At 49.8% G+C, this 20,741-nt stretch overlaps 6 protein-coding genes across 6 annotated transcripts; 3 read left to right on the top strand and 3 right to left on the bottom strand.

Annotated features, from left to right (window-relative positions):
• Positions 1-124: 124 nt before the first annotated feature.
• On the top strand, positions 125-7,651 carry P174DRAFT_512079 (uncharacterized protein; the record flags this gene model as incomplete). The annotated part of the gene is made up of 15 exons (XM_024831850.1): positions 125-549; positions 615-778; positions 846-1,080; positions 2,593-2,646; positions 2,668-2,881; positions 2,915-3,323; positions 3,350-3,941; positions 4,020-6,139; positions 6,167-6,431; positions 6,462-6,550; positions 6,572-6,703; positions 6,725-6,877; positions 6,902-6,963; positions 6,991-7,011; positions 7,045-7,651. Exons 1-15 carry the CDS (start codon positions 342-344, stop codon positions 7,649-7,651), a joined length of 5,325 nt encoding a protein of 1,774 aa, XP_024682414.1. The 5' UTR covers positions 125-341.
• A 243-nt stretch (positions 7,652-7,894) lies between these two features.
• On the bottom strand, positions 7,895-11,522 carry P174DRAFT_441076 (DEAD/DEAH box helicase). The gene is made up of 7 exons (XM_024827222.1): positions 11,059-11,522; positions 10,673-10,965; positions 10,187-10,616; positions 8,171-10,163; positions 8,070-8,140; positions 8,045-8,048; positions 7,895-7,996 (listed from the first exon to the last, which is right to left on the bottom strand). The coding sequence occupies exons 1-7, from the start codon at positions 11,074-11,076 to the stop codon at positions 7,992-7,994; spliced, it is 2,814 nt and encodes a 937-aa protein (XP_024682413.1). The 5' UTR covers positions 11,077-11,522; the 3' UTR covers positions 7,895-7,991.
• A 433-nt stretch (positions 11,523-11,955) lies between these two features.
• On the top strand, positions 11,956-12,185 carry P174DRAFT_441075 (cold-shock protein). The gene has a single exon (XM_024827221.1). It carries the CDS (start codon positions 11,966-11,968, stop codon positions 12,176-12,178), a length of 213 nt encoding a protein of 70 aa, XP_024682412.1. The 5' UTR covers positions 11,956-11,965; the 3' UTR covers positions 12,179-12,185.
• Positions 12,186-12,415: 230 nt separating this feature from the next.
• P174DRAFT_441073 (GPI-anchor transamidase) lies at positions 12,416-13,863 on the bottom strand. Its single transcript, XM_024827220.1, has one exon. It carries the CDS (start codon positions 13,707-13,709, stop codon positions 12,513-12,515), a length of 1,197 nt encoding a protein of 398 aa, XP_024682411.1. The 5' UTR covers positions 13,710-13,863; the 3' UTR covers positions 12,416-12,512.
• A 703-nt stretch (positions 13,864-14,566) lies between these two features.
• Positions 14,567-15,788, bottom strand: P174DRAFT_459955 (putative mitochondrial phosphate carrier protein (Mir1); the record flags this gene model as incomplete). Its single annotated transcript, XM_024829824.1, has 4 exons — positions 14,567-14,666; positions 14,733-15,017; positions 15,078-15,497; positions 15,622-15,788. The coding sequence occupies 4 exons, from the start codon at positions 15,786-15,788 to the stop codon at positions 14,567-14,569; spliced, it is 972 nt and encodes a 323-aa protein (XP_024682410.1).
• A 1,413-nt stretch (positions 15,789-17,201) lies between these two features.
• Positions 17,202-19,181, top strand: P174DRAFT_370090 (putative alpha-amylase; the record flags this gene model as incomplete). The annotated part of the gene is made up of 6 exons (XM_024822308.1): positions 17,202-17,271; positions 17,321-17,728; positions 17,786-18,381; positions 18,511-18,531; positions 18,590-18,809; positions 18,865-19,181. The coding sequence occupies 6 exons, from the start codon at positions 17,202-17,204 to the stop codon at positions 19,179-19,181; spliced, it is 1,632 nt and encodes a 543-aa protein (XP_024682409.1).
• Positions 19,182-20,741: the final 1,560 nt, after the last annotated feature.

Here is a 20,741-nt window from a genome sequence, read left to right as displayed (position 1 = left end):
TGGAGAGTCCTTAGGAGGTGTTGCTGCCTGAGGAATCAAGGCTAGCTATGTTGAGCAAGTAGCATCCACCAGTTGTTTATCCTGGTGGACCTGGTATACCTAGTTAACTGAATAGTTTGAGATTCACGGAAAAGCTCGCCATCGAGGATTATACGGTTTTTTCAGGGATTCTCAAGCCAGGCGGCGATTTTTGGTAGGTTGCGAACGAACATGAAGTGAATGTACAAAATCAGACGTTGCCAAAATATCCCATCCTTGCCTTCAATCTCTCAGAAATCCAACATCTATCCCACACTTGAAGACAAGGTCAATTTTCTTCGCGCATTTACTATTGTGCAATTATGAGTAGTCAAGTCTCTTCTCATCCTTATTATCCTTTGGATGCGCATATTAAGGAATATGCTCCCAACGAGACTTCAATCCAACGCCTTCTCACTACCTCCAGCATCGCAGCCTCTGTCATTCTAGGAGGGACTTTGACTTGGGCCAGCTTCATGCGACCAAGTCTGTCAAAAGCAGACCGGTTTGCTATTCTGTGGTTTGTTCTCTGTAAGATCCCTGCTTCTGGCCCACGCATATATAAGTGAACAGTGGCCCTCTAACTGCTCGACCAGCTGGGACAATACATTGCTTTTTTGAAGGCTACTTCATAATCCACCATGACCACATGGCTTCTGCGCAGGACTTCCTCGGCCAGTTGTGGAAGGAATATGCGCTCTCTGACTCGAGATATATGACTTCGGACACCTTGGTTCTGTGCCTGGAGACGATGACAGTGGTACGTGCCATGATACCTACTACGCAGACGAGGCTCTCCCATTCAGGACGACTGACCATGATTACAGTTTATTTGGGGCCCTCTGTGCTTTTTCGTAGCATACCTGATCCTCAACCAACATTCACTCCGTCATCCACTACAGCTGATTGTCTGCATGAGCCATCTGTATGGTGATACATTGTACTATGCGACGAGCTTATACGATCACTATGCCCATGGACGGTCTTACTGTCGGCCTGAAGCTTACTACTTTTGGATCTATTACTTTCTCATGAACTTCATCTGGATTATTATCCCCTTCTGTAAGTTCCAAAATCTGGGTATTCAGGCCAATACATACTCATATATGTGACAGATTATCTTTCTCAGAGTGTCAAGATGATCTCCAATGCCATCAAAGCTTTGCAGCGAATGTCTGCAGACGAAAAGGCTCGATAATGTTCCAGATCGCCACCCCAGCCGACGGTTTTCTAGGAATCATCGTGGCACAAACGGACCCCCTGTTGGATCATACGACTACATTGCATGCTGATTTGATCGGAGTATGGATGGATGTAATTCAATGCGATCCGATGTGCCTGAAGAGGTTATCGAGATCAAACCTGTCCGACCCACTTGGTGACGCGTGCACATCTACCTCCTAGATAGTTTTCAAGTAGGAAGTGCTAATATATGGGAGGGCGCATGTACTATGCCATCATAATTAGGTAGCGGCCAATTACTTTGGGTAATAATACAGAATTAAAGTCTATGATGAATGTGTTGCCCTGGATTGTTCAAACCATCGGTTGGGCTTCGACTTAGGTGTGGATATACAAATCGTGGCAGCATATACACATAAATGATAATTACGTCAAAACAACTGAGACAACTGAAACAACTGAAACTCGACGATTCCTTCATATCTGCCTAACGAGTCCAGCTAAGTCCGAGTGCAAAGATTAAAAGAGAAGCTGGTAGACTAGATAATGATTTTAGTTTATCTACTCCGTACCACTGCGCCTTAGTATGGTTGGTTAGAAGTTAGCGCTGATCCTGCACGTTTCCCGGGCAGCATCAGGAAGTACCTTACTGACTTTAGAGCCTTACTTCGGGAGGTATGCCACACGCTGAAAGCTCTGGATCGGCCGAATTCCAGAGAAGAAGATCATTTCTTTGGACTCGTTCAACATCGCTGTAATCCAGGGCCAGTCGATCTTCCATATCATATCAACAGCAATCGTTCTTGTGAGTAGAGAGGTACTCCCAGCAAAATATCATTCCCAGCTGACCATCGTCACTTGGACCCAGCCGGCAGCGGACTAGAGCCCTACCTAGCTAACATTCTCTACAGTTGTCTGCTGCCCCCATCATTTGACCGCCTGTTTACGGTGGTCTTTATTCAAACCTCTTTTTATTTATTCTTCATATCTCTGTTTGTTCTGTGTGCTCTAATTCCGCAAACTAGTTGAGATCCCAATCCTGTAATGCTTTTGTACAAGCCGTGAGTGAGTGCGCCTTTCCCCCTCTCTTCCCGTGATAAACAAACAAGCGGCCCGCGTGACGTCGTTGGGGTCGCTGCTGGTTCTCAGACAATACGGAAAAATCAAAACATTCTTTCGCCGCAGATTTCGACACCGAATCGTCTCATTAAGCTTCCAGGATTTCGTGGCAGCAATTTTATGTCTCGGGTAACTGCTTCTTTCTGCAGAAATATGCTAATCATCAGCATTCACCATAGCAGACATCGATGCCGTCGACGCCCGCCACTCCGCATGGCCCCTCCAACCGTGGGGGAAGCGCCAAATCTTCCCCTACGAAATATAAACCTCTAGATATTGGAGTCCCCCTGGGATTATATGACACCAATTCTGTACGAGAGAAGGTCCGTAAGTGGCAGCAGCAGGGAGGCGGGGTCATCACTGCCACCGATGTTGTTTACTACGAGGACGACGATGAAAATTCGACGAGCGAAGCGAAATCAAAGCCCGTTAAGGATACTACGAGGAAGCGCAGCAACAGCACTCCCAGAAAACGCCTGATCAGCGATGAGCATTGGAAGCTGAATCGGACTTCCGCTCAAACCCCAACGCCGAAACTACCGCCCCCGAAGCGTATTTCCCAGTATACAGTCAACGATCCGGTACCATCTCCTAGACTGGGGCGAAAAGAAGGTCGGAAGGATGGAGAAGAGCGATCGGCGCCATCCTCACGCAGCCGCGACAGGGAGAGAGCTGGAGGCGCATCTGACTCGACTATCAAGGAGCGTAGGAAATCTCGAGCCTCTCGAGATGTGGATTCGGCGACCGAGAGCAAGACTGAGGATGAGGTGCAGCAGAGGGGGTCTTCGAAGTCTACTTCGCGGCCAGGGACGGCAAATCGCTCTCAATGTGGAGAGGCATTGGAGCCGCTGGAAAGTTCAAAGAAAAAGGGAGAAGTGACTGAGGAGGATGCGGATTGGGCAGCAAGTGAAGCAGATTTCTCGGAACTCTCGAGAAGGCGGGCGCGAGGCCCTGGCCCTAAGACTCCGCCGAAGTCTCGCGCGCCACTCAAGCCCCTAAGGCAGGTATATTCGGGCATATTCGGGATGAGTCGCGAAAGATGTTCGCGCGACCGGAGCCTCCCAAGCCAGCTCCTACTAGGGGATCCAAAATTGAGGCCTGGCTCTCTAGTACTTCTGATCCGTTCCTGGAAGACATGGATCCCGACGTGGAAGTTCCTGCACCCTTAAACACTAGGACGAACCGAGCGAAACCATCGCATAAACGGGAGGACAAACATGACCGCAACGCCGATTCTGAACCGTCCCCTGAGAGCGAGAGTCTGAGGAGGAGTACATCCAAACGACATGGGCGTAGCAGGGAAGGCTCAGCCACCAGTGAGAGAAAGAAATCTGAGGAGAGGAAAATTTCCTCGAAACAGCTGAGAGATGACTCTTCTCCTATCCACAGGAAGAAATCCAGCGAACCCAGGCATAGCAGATCATCATCAGGTGCAAAGGAGGCTACCACCCGTGATACAGATCTGAAGGCAGATGATCATGACACAGATACTCAGCCTTTCTCCGACGGTTCGGAGGTATCCGGGAATAACGCTCCTGTTCCTCTTATCCGCAAACGACCTATTCCTAGCACAGGCCTCCATCGACTTTCAACTATTGCCTCCATTGAAACAATGAGTGCAGGTGATGATGGGCAATCGCAGACACTGGAACCTAGCTCTCTTCAAGACAAGTCCGCGCCAACACCATCGCAGACCAAAGATGATGCGGAGGAGAGAGATCTGTTCGACCCAAATTCGCTTCCTGTTGTCTCTTCTCAGTTGAAGAGGCGACTCACAACACATGATGATCTCATGTCTGTACTTTCAGTTCCAAATACGCGCAGTAGAAGCTTACGCTCTGCTCGTAGCCTGCGAACGAACAAGAGCCGTGCAACTAATGCTACCGTCGCTGACCTGCTCAAGGAGTTAGCGGCCGACGAAGTGAAATACATGCGCGAGCTCAAGACTCTCGTCGGCGGCGTAATACCCGTGCTGTTGACTTGCGTCCTCTCGAGGTCAGACTCGGCTATTGCGGCAGGTCTCTTTCGACCATCAACTGATCCAAAAGACGAGCTGAACTTTACTAAGCCGATAGTCGATATGGGTGTGGCCATCGAGCGTTTGAAGACGCTGCATAAGCGAATCCCGCAAGATAACTCGGATTCCTTGCTAACTTGGGCCCAGGGAGCTCAGCGAGTCTACCGTGAATACCTTCGGGCCTGGCGATTAGGCTTCAGAGACGTTATCGTTAACTTGGCTCCTCTAGAAGAGGGTGAGGTTGCTCAGAATGCTGATACAAAGAGCTTGGATGAGGGAATGGCTCGAGACGAAAATGGTGACGTGGTCAACAGCGAAGGTGAGAAGGTGGATGTGGCTTATCTGCTCAAACGACCGCTGGTGCGACTCAAGTACCTTGCGAAAACCTTCAAGGGCATCAATATGCTCGCTCCGTCTGCTAAAGCGGAAGAGATAGCCTCGGTCTATCAGAATCTGGTTACAGAAGCTCGTCGCCGCGCAAGAGAGGAACGGGCAAGACTTGAAGACGAATCCGCTGCCAGTATCGACTCGACTCGCGCGCGTGATCCTGCAACTCTAGGAGCCCTTACTGATGTGGCCATCGACAAGTCTCGGCGCGTCCGCGCCCGTGACTTCTTCAATCTGTCTCTGTATCATTCTACAGGCCAGGTCGTAGACTGTCGGGCGGAGCTTCTTTTAAGAGACAATGGCCCAGGTAACGGGGCGGGCGGGGATCTGCTGATTTGTGAAATTGACCACGCGGATCGTTGGCTACTGTTCCCTCCAATGGACCTGGCGTGCGTTTCTGCGCGTAATGGAGACCTTAAGGGGGAGATTGTGGTCATGTTGCGTAGCCCTCCGGGACAAACGAAAGCGTGGCAGGAGTTGTTATCGCTACGGATCGATGAGGAGGATATAGCATTTGAATGGGTTCAACTATTGGGAGTGAACCCACCACCACCAGCCCTCTGTCGGACCCAGAGCTTCATCGAGAGAGCAAAGCAACGACAAAGAGCGCAAACGGCTCCTTCAAGCGATGTACCGCCGGCTCAAAAACGGCCACCAAGTCCTACAAGCGTGGATATACCTATTGGAGAAAGGGCCACGTATCGAACAGCTCGGCGGTCTTCAACCCCTAAAGAGTCCCTGTCGGAACCCAGCACTGTTTGTGAAACCACTTCAGCTATTGAGTCATCCGTCTGCTCTGCAGTTACTCGCGAGTCAGATTACGCTTCAACACCACGATCTCCACCATCAATACTCCACGCTCGTGATCCGCGCAGGACTCCCCTTGTTGACGAAAGAGCGTCAGCCGGTCTGAAACGATCGAAGGCTAAGCGAGTTCACCGACCTGGAGAGAGCTCCCCATCAAGCCCTCAGAAAGATGCGCTTTCAGACAAAGAGCAGGCGTCAGCGACTTCTCATCGGGATCGTCAAGAAGATCAGAACCCTATCCAATCCCCAGTCGTTGTCCGCGAAAAGAAGCCTTACACGGAGCAGCAATCTCCAAAAACTCCCATAAGAGACACGGTTGATCAGGGATCTCCGCGAGTATCGTCTGTGCCCTCAATGGATCTGCCCAGCATACCCAAAATCAGAAAGGGCAGTAGTCAAAGTTACATAACGGAGTCGTTGGCTTCGGTATCGGACGACGAAGAATACGCTCCTGTGGACTCATACAGTCTACCAGGAAGTCCCTCGAAAAGCAAGGGTCACTCTCGATCGAACTCCGACTCGAGTCAAACGAACGACGAGCAGCCTCCGCCACCTCCTCCACACAGTCGCTCACCGAGCTCCACGGGGCCGAGTCTACCAAACACGCCTGTTCTCAGTCCTACCAATGTGAGACAGAGAAGGCGTGGATCGTCGCCATTGAAGCACGAATATGAGCCTTCCACAGCATCAGATACCTATTCCGATTCAGACACGTCGACCGTGCGACGCTACGACATGTACTCGGATTCGGATGATTACACTGCGTCGGACACGTCGGATGGTGACTCTGATGACGAGCTCGCTTCCTCATTACCTTCTGCTGATGCACACAACCTTGCCAAATCGACTCTGGCCGCATCATCTAGCAGCTCGCTGTCACCCTCGAATTCTGCATCTCAGGGTGGATATAGATCCGTTCCTTCGCAACCAGCAAAATCTTCTACTGCCGTTGCCTCTGTCTTTGCATGGTCCGAAAAAGGGACATGGGAAGCTATAGCTCCCACTGACTGCAAAGTTGTAGTCAGCCCTGGGCTCATCGAGGCGTATGAAATGAGCTCCAAGGCCATGTCGGGCATGGATGATGAAGAGCATAGAGGTCAAGGACAGCTACTGATTGCCCTCGAGCTAACACCACTGGTGCCCATCCGGCGGGGTACAGCCATCGATATTAGCGTTCGTTCGCCTCCGACTGAGAAATCGAAGATCAATTGGAGCAACAATATCATGTTCCGCTCTCGGAATGCAGACGAGTGCGAGGCGCTGTATGGTCTCATAAATCAGGCACGTATCAACAACCCAACCTACATTGCTTTGCAAAACGCACGTGGCCCTTTTGCGAACCAACCCGTTCCTATGGAACGTTCAACGAAGACTGGAAGGTGGTTCGGATGGCCCCAACGCCGAAAGAGCTACCGCGCGTCGAATTCGCCTCGGTCGCTAGCCGACCACTCTGAAAGTAGTGTTGGAACCATGAGTAGCGCGTTCTCGGCCTTGAAGAAATTTGGATCCGGAAGCAAGATGTTCAATCTCTCGCGCTCGTCCATCACTTCTCGGAGCGCAAAGGAGGATAGCCTGCACTCAAGCTCTGCCGGCTCTGGTTCGCATCATTCATCTTCCGGCATCGGCAGAATAGCCGCTGCCATGAAGGGCGCCGATGGAATCGGCCTGTCCAACGCCAAGATCCGGCTGTACGTACGCGAGACTCAATCGAAGTGGCGTGATATGGGTGCTGCCAGACTCACAATCATGCCCGCTCGCTCTGCACCTCGCCGTCCAGGGACATCTAGCAGTAGACGCAGTGATACTAGCGTCGGTGCTGACGAAGGTAGCCCGCCAACCTCTGGATCCATCTCGCCTCGGCAGGCCACCGAACCGGAGAAGCGCATCGTCGTTCGTGGCAAAACACGTGGCGAAGTACTGCTTGATGTTTGCTTGGGTGAGAGTGCTTTCGAACGTGTCGCACGGACCGGTATTGCCGTGTCTATCCCAGAGGCTAATGATGGAGCCATGCCAAAAGAAGGTGGTGTCATTGGCAAATTTTCGAAGATCTATATGATTCAGATGAAAAGTGAAGCTGAGGCGGCATACACGTTTGGACTTGTTGGAAAGCTTAGATATTAGGATGTTTGACGTTTGAGGATATCAGTTTTCTTCATTTCGTCATATCACAGGTCGGATGCTTTTCTATAATACTTGAAATTTCTGTTTCTCTACTTTGTTTCGCTTTGACGAATTTTTATTGCGTATACCATACCCCCTTCAGTTTTTGTTCTTTGCTGGATCGCGATTCCTTTTGCATGTGTGATATACGAGATGATCCCAGGTACCAATTCCATAGAGATTGTGAAGAGTGAATATATCATCGCGACATAATTATATTTGTGTGATCCTGTAACCCTGAGCCAATGCAAATGCTTCTCTATACTTCTCTCTATGCCGCATAGTGTATAACTCTAATCTCCTATTCTACAACCACCGGCGAGGAAGGCCTCTTCCCCTTGGCCTCTGCAGTACTTGACTTTTTGAAAATGAACGAGACTCTGTTATCCTCGTCTTTGAGTAAGGGAAGAAGGACGTCGTCGTCATCAAGTGCGGCCTGCAAATCGATTACTGTTCCGTCCGTCGCCGCGAACAACAAACCAGGGTCTATATGCACGTAATGGGAGAGCGATTGTTGTATTCGGCTTTGTTTGGCTGGTTCGTCGCCCGTGCTGTCGTTCCCTCGTTTGCCTTTGTTTCTTCCGGTTCGGCGACCATCACGCACGTGCGAACGAATCCGCCGCTCCTGTTCTTCCATATTGAGCTGGGACGCTTTGATGAGTGTGGGAATGTCAGGAAATTCAGAATCCGTGTCTGACAGCTCGCTGGGCGGTGAGTCCTCTGCATCTGTGGCTGGGATGCTGGTGTCGTTGCTCGATGGACCAGCCATCTGCCCTAATCCGCCGCAGTCGCAGCCCAGAAGCTCATGCGTCTGACAGCGGCTCGCCTCGTCGAGTCGGAAGAGATCCTTCAGCTCGTCCCTTGAGAATTGAGCCACACTGTTTTTGTGTTCCATGACGCTGTCTGCCAGTCCGATCTTGGTTACCTGGCGTTGCCAGATTTTCTCCTCCAGGCTTCCCTTGAGCAAGACGCGGTAGATCCGGCAATGTCTCTTTTGGCCATCACGATGGATCCGCGCCATGGCTTGTACGTCGGTTGCTGGGTTCCAGTCCACGTCGAAGAGGACAAGGCGGCTTGCGCCTATTAAATTCAGTCCGGTGCCTCCTGCTTTTGCGGAGAGGAGAAACGCAAAACAAAGATTTGGGGGTAGACGGTTGAAGTCTTCTACGAGGGCCTGCCTTTTCTGCGCTGGCGTGGAGCCATCTAGTCTCAGGAAGGGCAGAGAGAGCGAGGTGAGCAGGTTTGCGAGCAAATTCAGCGTCGCGGTGTAGTTCGAGACGAGGACGATCTTCTCTGATGTTGATGTGCGTAGGTTATGGAGTAACTGATCGAGTACTCGTATTTTTGCGCTGCATGAAGGGGAGAAGTGGCGTAGAAGATTCGGAGGCAGGGACGATAGAAGCGCTGTGATGGTCTCACTGGGTTTTTCAACCCCGGTCTTTGGTGAAAGCAGCGACGGGCTGTTGCAGAGCTTTTTGAGAATGGTAATGAGCTGCAGGGCGTTTTCTGAATTGCCAATGGCACACTGGAACACTGGAGAGGCGAGCACATTTTTGTATATATTGGCTTGTGTGGAGGTCGGGTTGCAGAACAAGACATATTCTGTTTTCGGTGGCAGATATTTCGCCAGGACGTCGGCCGTCCTGCGCAACATGAACTTGGAAGTGAGCTCTCGCAGTTCTTCATTCCTAGCTTCGCCTTTCTCAATTTCCTTCTTGGTCGCCTCCGGCTGCCTGCTCTTCACGATAGGCCCCTCAAATTCCCTGACAAAGGCCTTGAAGTTCCCTAAAATACCTGGATTTACCAGATCCACTGCCGCAAAGAACTCCTTCAGGTCATTCTGGATTGGGGTGCCGGAAAGAATGATTCTTTTTGTGGCGTTCAGTGACTGGATAGCCTGGCCACTCTTGTTCTGAAGCGTCTTCAGTCTGTGGCCTTCGTCGGCGATAATAATGTCGACTCCGGCACCTCTTGCTAGGCCTTCTTGAACAGTTCTAAGCTTCTCGTAACCCACTATCATAACACTATAGGCCCTGCCCATAGTGAAGTCGGTCAAACGCTTCCTCTTATCATCAAAAACGAATATACCGATACGCTCGTTACCCAGCCATTTTCGAAACTCTTTCCTCCAGTTGTTGATCAAGGTCACCGGGCAAACGATGAGTGCTTTCTTGATCACCGGAGGGCTTTCGTGAATCGGATTCTGTTTCAGCAGAGTCCAGAGCAGCGTAATCGTTTGCAAAGTCTTCCCCAAGCCCATATCATCTGCAAGTATAGCGCCTTCTCCATTGAACGATCGCATACCCATGACGCACTCATAAAGAAATTGGACGCCTTCGCGTTGGTGCTGTCGCAGGTGTTTGGAGAGAATCGGATCGACGACAACGTCAACGATTTGCTTCCCCTTGGGCACTGAATCCGGTCGCTTCATGACCAGTGCTCCGGGTTGGTTCGGGTCATGGCGTGGAACCGGCTTCCCAACAGGCCCGCGGGAACGACGGTGCTTTCTAGTAGCGGCCTCTTGTATATAGAACTGGGTCTAGATGCCGGATTGGGTAGAGTCAAGCTGCCTGTCTTCCCACCCTGGCTCTTCTGACTTGAAGTCGTCAGAAGCGAGGTACCGCTTCGGTTCCCGAGTAACGGTGTGAACGTCTTCTTCGGCGCTGCCGGTGCTGTAACGGGGCCAGTGGTGTCCTTTCTCTCGAGGAATGGCCTGCGAGCTAGGTACTCCTTCCTGGGTATCTCTGAGTCAATCTCAACTTCTTTACCTCCTATCGAGAGTACGGTTCCTATTTCAAGCCGAGGTCCATGCATCACCCGTCCCATATCCTTTCCCGATATATCCTGTAGGTAGAGATACCCATCACTGGCAGAGATGATACCGTCGCCGTCCCATGTCTTGTTCTTCTTCGTGGACGGTTTTCGCCTATCGCAGATGTCGGGTTAGCTTGATCATTGCTTATAAAGCACCCAGAGACTTACCATAGCACGTTGTAGTATCTGTCCCCATGTGGATCATCACCGGTCGTGCTCTCGCTGGATGAGCTGCCTGCATTGATCACTTGCTGCAGAGGCTTGCGGCTAAGTGTGTATGATCGGCTTAGCGAATCACCATGAGCACTGATTTCTGGATTCAGACGCTGCTTCTTCGCTGGGGGTTCGCGATGTTCGGAGGCACCGCTAGCCGGAGGTGGATCAGAGACGGAGGGGTTGGGCTGTTTCCTGATCAGAGGAGGTTTGAATGGCTTGAAGACCATAGTGAAATGGTCGCGAAGCTTGTTGCCCGGTTCGCAATCAGCATGCTGGACGGTGAGTTATGGTGTTTCTCGCGAAGCGCGAGACGCGAGGCGGAGCGCGTGGTCACGTGCCTGCTCTTGAATATCCATATCGGGAGATCTTGGACATTATTCGACTTCAGTCGATGTTCCCAGCTGTATGGTGGATTCGCTGTATAGTATTTGCTTTAGGCGCCTTCTGTATGAGTAGTAGCCTGCTTTCTAAATTTTAAGGTCGTGTTTTGACCGATACGTAGGCAACCGGAGGGCAAGATCGGGAATAATGTAGCTAACAAAGGTGCTGTGAATATATATATAGTTCGGACACTCCGAACATGAATATGAGACGGAGAACAACCACCGGAAATATCCACAGGTATTAACGCTCCGGACGACAGTAACCTGCTTTGCTTTTCAATATTTCAGAGAAACCTAGTTCAAGGAAACCAGATGGCTACATATAGTAAAGAGACCTCGCGCCAACCAAACACAGCCGATGAACCATCGCAGGTCAGATGCTAGCAAGTACTTTGCAACGAAAGAAGGGGTCAGCCTTCCAACATGTATCTGACTTGGGGGAATGTGCGTTGGTGATGTGACGTATCCATTATATCTCTACCCCGCTCATGTCTGTCTTCCAATGAAGCGCTACCACATCAGCATAGTTGAACAGCCCTTGATGCAACTGTAGGGTAGGTTACTAATGAGATGCTAATGGATTACATCATGCGAAAATGCTCTTATATTAAAGTGCGGGCACCTGCTCGGCCAAAGGTTTTAATCAACTTTGCTTCTCAACAACCACCTCCGAAAAGGCATCCTTTTGAGTTATATCGTTCTACCGGCTTCTTCGATCTGGCCCACATCTGAGGGCAACGCAAGTCAAATATTTGCCCAGAAGTTTACCCTGGACCTGACTGTTGAATCGAAAGAGTGCGATGCTCATACCCCTGGGAATTGGAAATGATTTTTGACCATCTACTGCCTTAGTTGAACCAAAATGAGCGAAAGAGAAACGGGAACCGTGAAATGGTTCAATGATGAAAAGGGATATGGCTTTATAAGCCGGGAGAATGGTGAAGATGTCTTTGTGCATTTTCGAGCAATCCAGGGACACGGCTATGCATCTCTGAAGGAAGGACAGAGAGTCACATTTACAGTAGTCCAGGGACCAAAAGGTTCACAGGCCGATGAGGTGCAGTTAGCAGAGTGATACTTTCAACTAATGAAGAGAAGGCAATTTCTGATATCGGTGTGAGAAGATTTGCTCTAGTTTTTATGGTGGGATTTGGCAGAGATGGTCTGATCCAAGCGTGTTATGATCCATGGCCATAGGTGCAGATACGAAAAGGAAATTGGAGCACCTTAGCCCCTGTAGCAAGGCTGTGAACCACTGCTTATTCTGAAGGACACAACAAGATCACATATATGCTGCTAGAGCGCGGAGTGGGTGTCAATGTCCAGGATAGATGCAGATAAACTACACAACGCTACAATGTCATGACAAGTATATTGGATTAGTGATAAGATCGGAGATGCTATTATGATCAAACCGAGGTCCTGCCCAAGATCGATCCAGCGAGCCAGACTGCAGCGCATGCGCCCAGAACCGATGCTCCAACAAGTCGCTTTTCCCAAGAAGATTCAGCAGCCATGCGTACTGGCACGACATTTCGAGCCTTTGTAAATTGAGAGGATGGAAGTGCACCAGTGTTGTTCTCATGAAGCGGCTCTCCGCGAGATGCAAAGTCCCGATCACGCTTGCGCCATTTTTCAACCAGTCGAGCGATCTCAACGAGATCCTCCTTCAGAGAGCCAGGCTCAGTGGCATTCGCATGCTCAACTTCGACATTTTGAACATTACCGAAGAAGTCCACCACTGTTCTCAGGCGGCCCTCCTGCTCACCGCCGGGAAAGAGGTCCCACCGAACGCCTGGTTGCGAATGAATCTTCGACTCGTCGTACGAGTCGAACAAATCTCCCAGCGTCGCCTTCGAATTGGCACTTGTCACCTGAGTTTCTAGGAATTCCAGCACATAGTATGTCCAACGGTCGATCACCGCAACACCGACATCGTTATCCGCATGATGAGAGTAAGAGGACTGATCCAGCGCACTGGATCCTGTCGCGATAATGTTTGGCGAGTAGAAGTGAGTGTACATCGTATTAGCCTGGCAAGTATCAATCATGAATAGCAGCTCATGATAACGCTTCTTCTCCCACATCTGGCCGAACGCATCCGCCAGGTCCCAGGCCCCAATCTCCTCCGAGTCCTGGAACTTTAGGAACTGATCGCCTCCGTGTCCGGTCATATAAACAAGCACATTGCTTCCAGCATCGGAGCCCAGGCGTTTGCTCCGCGGCACGTCTTCGTCCAGTCGGTCGGTCAAGAGACGGATGAAGTTCTCCACGGTCACCTCGTAGCCTCGGTAGTCAACCTCGATGTTATCTCCGTATAAGTCGACTGCGCGATCGGCATTGCTGTAGACCGTCCCTGGAAACGCGTTTCGAGGATTGCAGGCCATGTCATCGGGAAGCATTAGGATGATCTGCGAATCGGGTATCCCCAGCCGCTTGACGGTGCGATATAGTGAGAGTACATTTGCAAGATGGCGGTAGTTGAACCAGAATCGAGACGTGGAAACGAGAACGGCCCAGTTTGAAGTGTGTTCCGTTGCTACCTGTGTTGCGAGAAGAAGCAATAGGAAGGAGAGGACTTGTAGGAGACCGAGATGAGGCGACATGGCGAACAAGTGAGAATCAGGTCATAAGGGTTGGGTATATAGGCGAGCAAAGAAAAAGATATCGAGAAAGAGAGAAGGGAAGAGAAACAGAGATTATGTCAGATATGCATCTGGGAAAACTAATGGACAGAAAACGAGTGTGCCGTATGTTTTAACAATGAGTTTATGGGATTAATAATGAATGAAGACGGTGATCTTGCGGGGAGGCGTTGGAGACGGAGTGCCTGAAGATCCGCTGGCTTGGCATCAACGTACCCAAGGCTTACCCCTACGGAACATCTACCATTCCTGTTTAATGCCACTCGCCCAAGGATCGAAAAAGTGTGCAGTCTACTTTTCTCCTTCCGAATATTGTCACTCGATGATGGACTGGTTAATTATGATACAGATTTGTGACCTGCTAATGCCTGCGACATAGTCTAAGACTCTCAGGATGCCTTGATAAGCCCTTCAAAAAGGATAATCCGATTCGTTCTTTGCTTCGTTCTGACTCTATTGAGATGGTTCGAGAAAAGAATACTTTCTGTATTCGAAAAGGTGATCGAGATGAATAAGTGCTAATGAGGGAGTAAGTAATCAAAAGTCAATGCCGCCGATCTCCGAAGATAGAACAAAGGAAAAAGCGTCTATTCAATTCTATACTACATTCCAGACAATGTGAAATACAATGATGCTGTGAAGACACTGGACCGGAGACAGGAAAGTAGATGTCATCTGCCGAGTTTGGCGAGTCTCAAGTGGGCTGCAGCTTGTTGTTTAACGGCAAATCATCAAATCTAACACGGTCCGTATAAAAGATTTGGACATTGACCGAATTCAGACATTTTTGGTTCGCAGTTAGGCGTCACGTCGTTAATTTATTTGCCAATCTCGACACCGCCGGTGGCACCGAGGACACGCTTGATGTCACCATAGATGGCGAACTGACCGGCAGTGATGGAACCAACCATGAAAAGACTAGAGAATGGGCACATCAGCTACTGTATCCTGAATCGCAAGAGAATTGACAACAGCGAGACTTACCGAGTACCAATACCAGCGTAGCTGCCACGGATACCAAGGTCCTTGGCGATCTTGATGAGACGGGAGACAGTGCTCTCACCAGGAGCGCCCTGAGTCTTGTTGATCACACTGAGCATGGTGTCGGCGGGCTGAGAAACAAGGGCGGCAGCGAAACCGGCAATGAGACCAGAGCCAAGGTTGATACCAGTCTTAGCACCATCGGAAACGGTGTTCTTGTCGACCTTGCGGTAAACAGCCTCAACAACCTTCTCGTAGACGACGAACTTGGCCATGGTGTAGGGGATCCTGAAGTTTACCAATTAGAAACCACCAGGCGACTCCATTGGTCGAGATTGGTCAACTTACTGCTTGAACAGGATAGGACCGAAACCAGAGTAGAAAGCACCGATACCCTCGTTCTTGAGGATCTTGCCGAAGCCGCTCAGGAGACCGCTAGCGAAGGTAGGCTGAGAGACGAGACGAATACGAGTGGCCTCAAGAGGGCACAGGGCGATATCAGCGAAGAATTCGGCGGCAGCGGAGGAAGCGAGGTAGACAGCGGTTCTGTTGTTGGAAGCAGTCTCGTAACCGAGCTGGTTGATGCACTGCTGCTTGAAGAACTCATAACCGCCGAACTTGAAAGCACCCTGAAGGAAGTAACCGGCGGCAGTAGGACCGAAACCGGTGAGGAGAGCGCCAGCACCCTCGTTGGCAATGACCTGTCTGAAGCCACCAATCATACCACGGTTGTAGGTGACAGGGTCAAGCTGGATTCTGGTCTTGACGCTGCATTGAGAAAGAGAGATACATCAGTACTCAGTTGATGTACACTGCAAAGCGTGCCGGGGGTTTCGGGACTAGGCGCAATCGATGCGATTTGGGGGTAGTGAGGCTGAACAGTAGGACCTACACATCGACAGGGGTGAGGGCTCCGTGAGTGACGGAGCAGCAGACAGCACCAGCGAAGGCGAATCTGGAGTAGAGCTGGAAGCCGCTCATCTGAGGGGTGGCAGGAGCCACCTTCTCGACGACGGCGTCGAGCTTGGGAGAGCCGGTAGTGGGAGCAGCGGCGGACATTGTGAATTATGTGTAGTATCTATGCAGGTCTAAAGATATAAACAAGACAAGGGTAGAAGAAGGATGGAGAAAGAGGGATACAGATAAAAGATGACGAAGAGTGGGGATGGGTATAAACGAAAGCAATTGAAGCTTTGCAGAGTTTGGAAAGGGAAAAGGGAAGAGAGGAGGGAAGATATGAAACTGAAGGGAAAAGGATTTCTCATCGGGGAGACTGGGAGCACAGACTGGGAACTAGCGGCACCGATCCCGAAAACTTTTCGCGGGCCAATGCGGGCATGGCTCGGCAGCACGAACACCACTTGCCACCGTTAACTCCGATCGCCCGGCCAACATACAAGAACTTCTTTAAGTATCCAGGAATCCCAGAGGCACAACCAACAGAGATGTTTGAGTTTTCCAGTCAGAGGAATTTGACACCCTGACATATGCTTGGGATATGTGCTCTCTTCGAGACTACTCTGGCTTACAGACTATATTGGTCGCATCCACAGAGTAAACAGTAGATCAAGGGAGACGGTCGCTCAGTTTGGCGGAATGTGACCTCCTGAGCACTCCTTTCTTCAGAATTTGACTGGGAAAAACAGCGATGTCGTCACTCATCTTCAACAACCAATATATGCTCATGACGGCGCTCAAAGTGGATGTCTGTCAAGACTGGAAGTCCACAATCGAGTCGGGTCTCTGTGAAATTCTGTATGAGCCTGAGGCGTGAATTCTTCAAAAATTCTTCAGTGACCGCCTGGAATCCACTAATCAGATGGCCGGATTCTATTTCAGGCGGCCAAGAGTGAATTCGAGATTCCCGGTCTCCTATTGGCTTGATTTCACTCGGATAAATGCCGTTTAGCGGTTAGCCACCCTCAGGCTCAAAGCGGGTCAGGCACAAGGTTCTCGATCCAGGAGGAGTGGCTTTGTTTGGAATGTAAGAGGCCTCAGGTATCAATTTACCAAAAATTGACAGTTCTCCTATCTAGGTAGCTCCTATAATCGAAATCCTGACCTTATTCCTCTTCGAAACATCTATTAAATTATAGCTCGAAGAGCGCAGAAAAGGTATCAAGGCGCTGCCACGACACATAGCCTCCCATTTGTCACGAGTCCACTTGCACAAAATACCGTGTGTTCTGTTTGTTCTTGTATCGTTGCGCTAAAACTATTTGACTGATGATGTCTTGAAGACTAGCGGCATTGGCAAAATCTGAGTAATTGTCATGACCTATATATAATTACTTTCATATTTCCACCTCGTCATTGATGCGATACTGTGTTTCCAAACAAACTGGGCCGCATTATATCTTCGTTTAATCACCCTATTTCCTCATCCACTCCGAAACATATAAGCTTTAAATCGCGGCTGTCAACTCAGCTTCCCTTCTCAAGATTTGCTTTTCAATTGCTTCAGATCTCCCAATGTTTTCTTTTCTTTCTAGCTGCCTCCCAACCAAAAGAAAGGAGCGGCAGAGATGGAATGAAATCGAAGGTCTGCGTTCCTTTTTCTTCCTTTGCGCTATGCGCTAATGCCGTACTAGAGGAAGCGAGGCGCCTGGATCAGCTCCCGTCCTGGGATGCACCAGATAATCTGCTTCTGATGCAAACTTTTGAATGGCATATGCCAGCTGATCAAGCTCACTGGCGCCGTCTACGGCACATTTTACCGAGTCTCAAGGAGATCGGTGTGGACAACATATGGATACCTCCAGGATGCAAGGGGATGGATCCTTGTGGAAATGGCTACGACGTATATGATCTGTACGACTTGGGCGAATTCGACCAGAAAGGATCACGAGCGACGAAATGGGGAACCAAGGAAGAGCTCCTAGAGCTCAGCGCAGCCGCTCGAGACCTCGGTGTTGGCGTTCATTGGGATGCTGTTCTCAACCATAAAGCAGGCGCAGATTTCACAGAACGATTCCTGGCTGTCCAAGTAGACTCGGAAAGTATGTTTCCCTTCAGTGGAGAGGTTGGTTAACCAGATATCTGATATACCGCGTTAGGACGAGATGTTGAGATCTCGCGCCCAAAGGAGATCGAGGGGTGGGTGGGGTTTGATTTCCCAGGTCGCGGCGACTTCTATAGCTCGATGAAATATCGATGGTACCATTTCAATGGCGTTGACTGGGACGAATCGCAAAAGAAGAACGCGATCTACAAGATTGCAGGGCCGAACAAGGGTTGGGCTAACGATGTTAGCCACGAGTTCGGCAACTACGATTATCTGATGTTCGCAAATCTGGATTTCTCTAATGCTGAGGTCAGAAGAGACCTTCTCAACTGGGGCGAATGGATCAGCACTCAACTGCCTCTCAGCGGTATGAGGCTAGACGCTGCGAAACACATGTCGGCTGCTTTCCAGAGGGACTTTGTCGATCATGTTCGGAAGACTCTAGGACCTGATTTCTTCGTAATCTCGGAATACTGGCGCTGCGATCTCAAAGAACTCCTGCATTTCCTGGAGGCGATGGAACACCGAGTTCATCTCTATGATGCCGTATTGGTTGACCGATTCTCGAAAATCTCCCTGACCCCAGAAGCGGACCTGCGGGGAATTCTCGACGGTACATTAGTTCAGAGCAAACCTCAACATGCCATTGTAAGTTCTCCTAGATGTGTCCTGACTGCTCTTCACACTGACCGTCTAGACATTTGTCATGACTCATGATACAGTAAGAAATCCACTTCCCTTTCTCAGTGTCTTAGCATATGCTGACCTAAAGTAAAGCAACCAGGCCAAATGTTAGAGGTATGGTTTCATTGTCACCGTCTACATTGACTGTTCCATCCTGACGAATTGTAAATAGGTACCAGTCGCATCTTTCTTCAAGCCATTAGCATATGCTCTGATCCTACTACAAAATAAAGGACAACCCTGTGTCTTCTGGGGCGATCTTTACGGGATCAGGGGAGGCAAACATCCAGCGAAGCGTTCGTGCGGAGGCAGGCTTCCGATTCTCACAAAAGCCCGTAAGCTCTACGCGTACGGAGAACAGCGGGATTATTTCGACGAGAGGAACTGCATCGGTGCGCACTGCCTCCCTTCTGGCTCTTATTTTCACCGGACTGACGAGACAAATAGGATTTATTCGTTACGGCAACCGGCGGCATCCGTCGGGTCTAGCTTGTATCATGAGCAACGCCGGCCCATCGCAGAAGCGCATGTTCGTTGGTCAGCAGCATGCCGGAGAGCAGTGGACGGATATCCTCGAGTGGCACTCCGGAACGGTCACCATTGACAGTCGAGGATACGGCATATTTCCCGTATCGAAGATGAGCGTCAGTGTGTGGGTGAATGCCAGGGCAGAAGGAAGAGAGAGCCTCAAAAGTCACTTGTACGTGTCTCCTTTTCTCTTGTCGATTTTCTTGGAGATCTACTCACGATCTGGCTTACAGTGACACGGACGTGTACAAATACGGACTTTCTCGAAGATGATAGCTTCATCAGCTTCAATCTTCACGTCGGTCTTGACGGACCACTGTGGATGCTGTCGATCGTCGATGCGAATGCGAGGACAGGAAGGGACGTAATGTCGTCCAGCATTGGTGAAGCGCCGTGTGTGCTTCCCCGAACTGTATTAGTAGTGTATAATATTCGAATATCCAGCATGTGTACCATATACTAACCTCTCCCACATGTATGAGCCTAGTCTCCTGCAAATTAAATTAGGCGTCTTTCACTCCACTCATGGTAAGGGAGTATTGACCGTTTATATGAGGCTCATTGGCCTTATCTGACATAGGTATTGAAAGATATTCGTCCTTTAACAGGCCCCAGCGAGGTCATGAAGAGCACCAGTTAGCAAATACACAGTCTCGTCCTTGACTATGCTTCTCTGTTCTCGCTCATCTGATACATTTACCGCCTTTCCGGGCCTCAATAATAGTCCACGGATAATGCTTCCACCATGATGCAACCCCCATTGCCATGAGCCGAGCTATGGGCAGATGATACCACGATGACATCGTTGCGAGAGCTGCGCTCTTATATTCATCAACCTGTCTATGACTGCGTCTATATGCAGAAAAGAGTGTCAACAATACATGCAATTGCCATCTGTCCATCATGCCTCAGTATCTGGTTTGTACCCTCGAGTCCGACAACAAAGCCAATACGCAGACGCTGATTCTTGAAAAACAGGTCAAGTTCCCGCCGCAGGTGACGGTAGGAAATAAAAAGGAGTATGTCCTGGACTCTACATGAAAGTTTTGATAGTGACAGATTATACGCAGAGTTCTAAATGAGATTGAATCTCACGGTGGCTCTTTCGTGAGAGAGGAGCGGCTCCTCAAGGCATATGTGTAAGATACCGAGTCTACTCTGTACTCTATGCAGACTTACAGGGCTACTCTGGCAGGTATGATATCCCAGAGGAGGACCTGGATTTGAATAAGTTCCGGACGAGGAATTACATGTTCTCTTTGGAGAAACAGGATTAGTTTAGACGGAGAGGACCTTGATAGAGACTTCTCGTCGGAATAGAAGGGTCGATATAGTCAACATGATATCATGATGACTTTCTGGTCTCGATACGTAGAGGGTTATATAAGACGTAGGTTGTACTTGCCTCTGCCACTCACATCCTGAGAAAGAAGGTGACTTTAGCGCCCATTTTCCAAGTCGATCACTGCAGAATGCCTTTACATACAGTGAGCTGTCCACTGTCCACGTTGGTCGAGTGCAGAGTCGGACCATGAGGACTGACGTATCCAGCTCGTTCTACAAGACCACACGAGTGAGTCGGATATCGATCGGTGAGTTGTTCTCTTTCTCCAAGTGGATGTCTATCTTGTATCCTCCTCACTGGTGTCTACTTCTGCAGGATGAAATCGCTCATCGAATCCGCCGGGGGAAGAGTAACAAAACAAGCCGATAATCGTATTAGGTGGGTATCGATTCCCTGACGAGTGTCTAAAGAGATTTAATAACAGAGGCATGCGGAGATAGTTTTGAGGTAC

Source organism: Aspergillus novofumigatus (assembly GCF_002847465.1).
Source record: "Aspergillus novofumigatus IBT 16806 chromosome Unknown P174scaffold_4, whole genome shotgun sequence".
NCBI classification, from domain to species: domain Eukaryota; kingdom Fungi; phylum Ascomycota; class Eurotiomycetes; order Eurotiales; family Aspergillaceae; genus Aspergillus; species Aspergillus novofumigatus.
The sequence above is the reverse complement of the archived record's forward strand: the minus strand, read 5'-3'. Positions and strand labels throughout refer to the sequence as shown.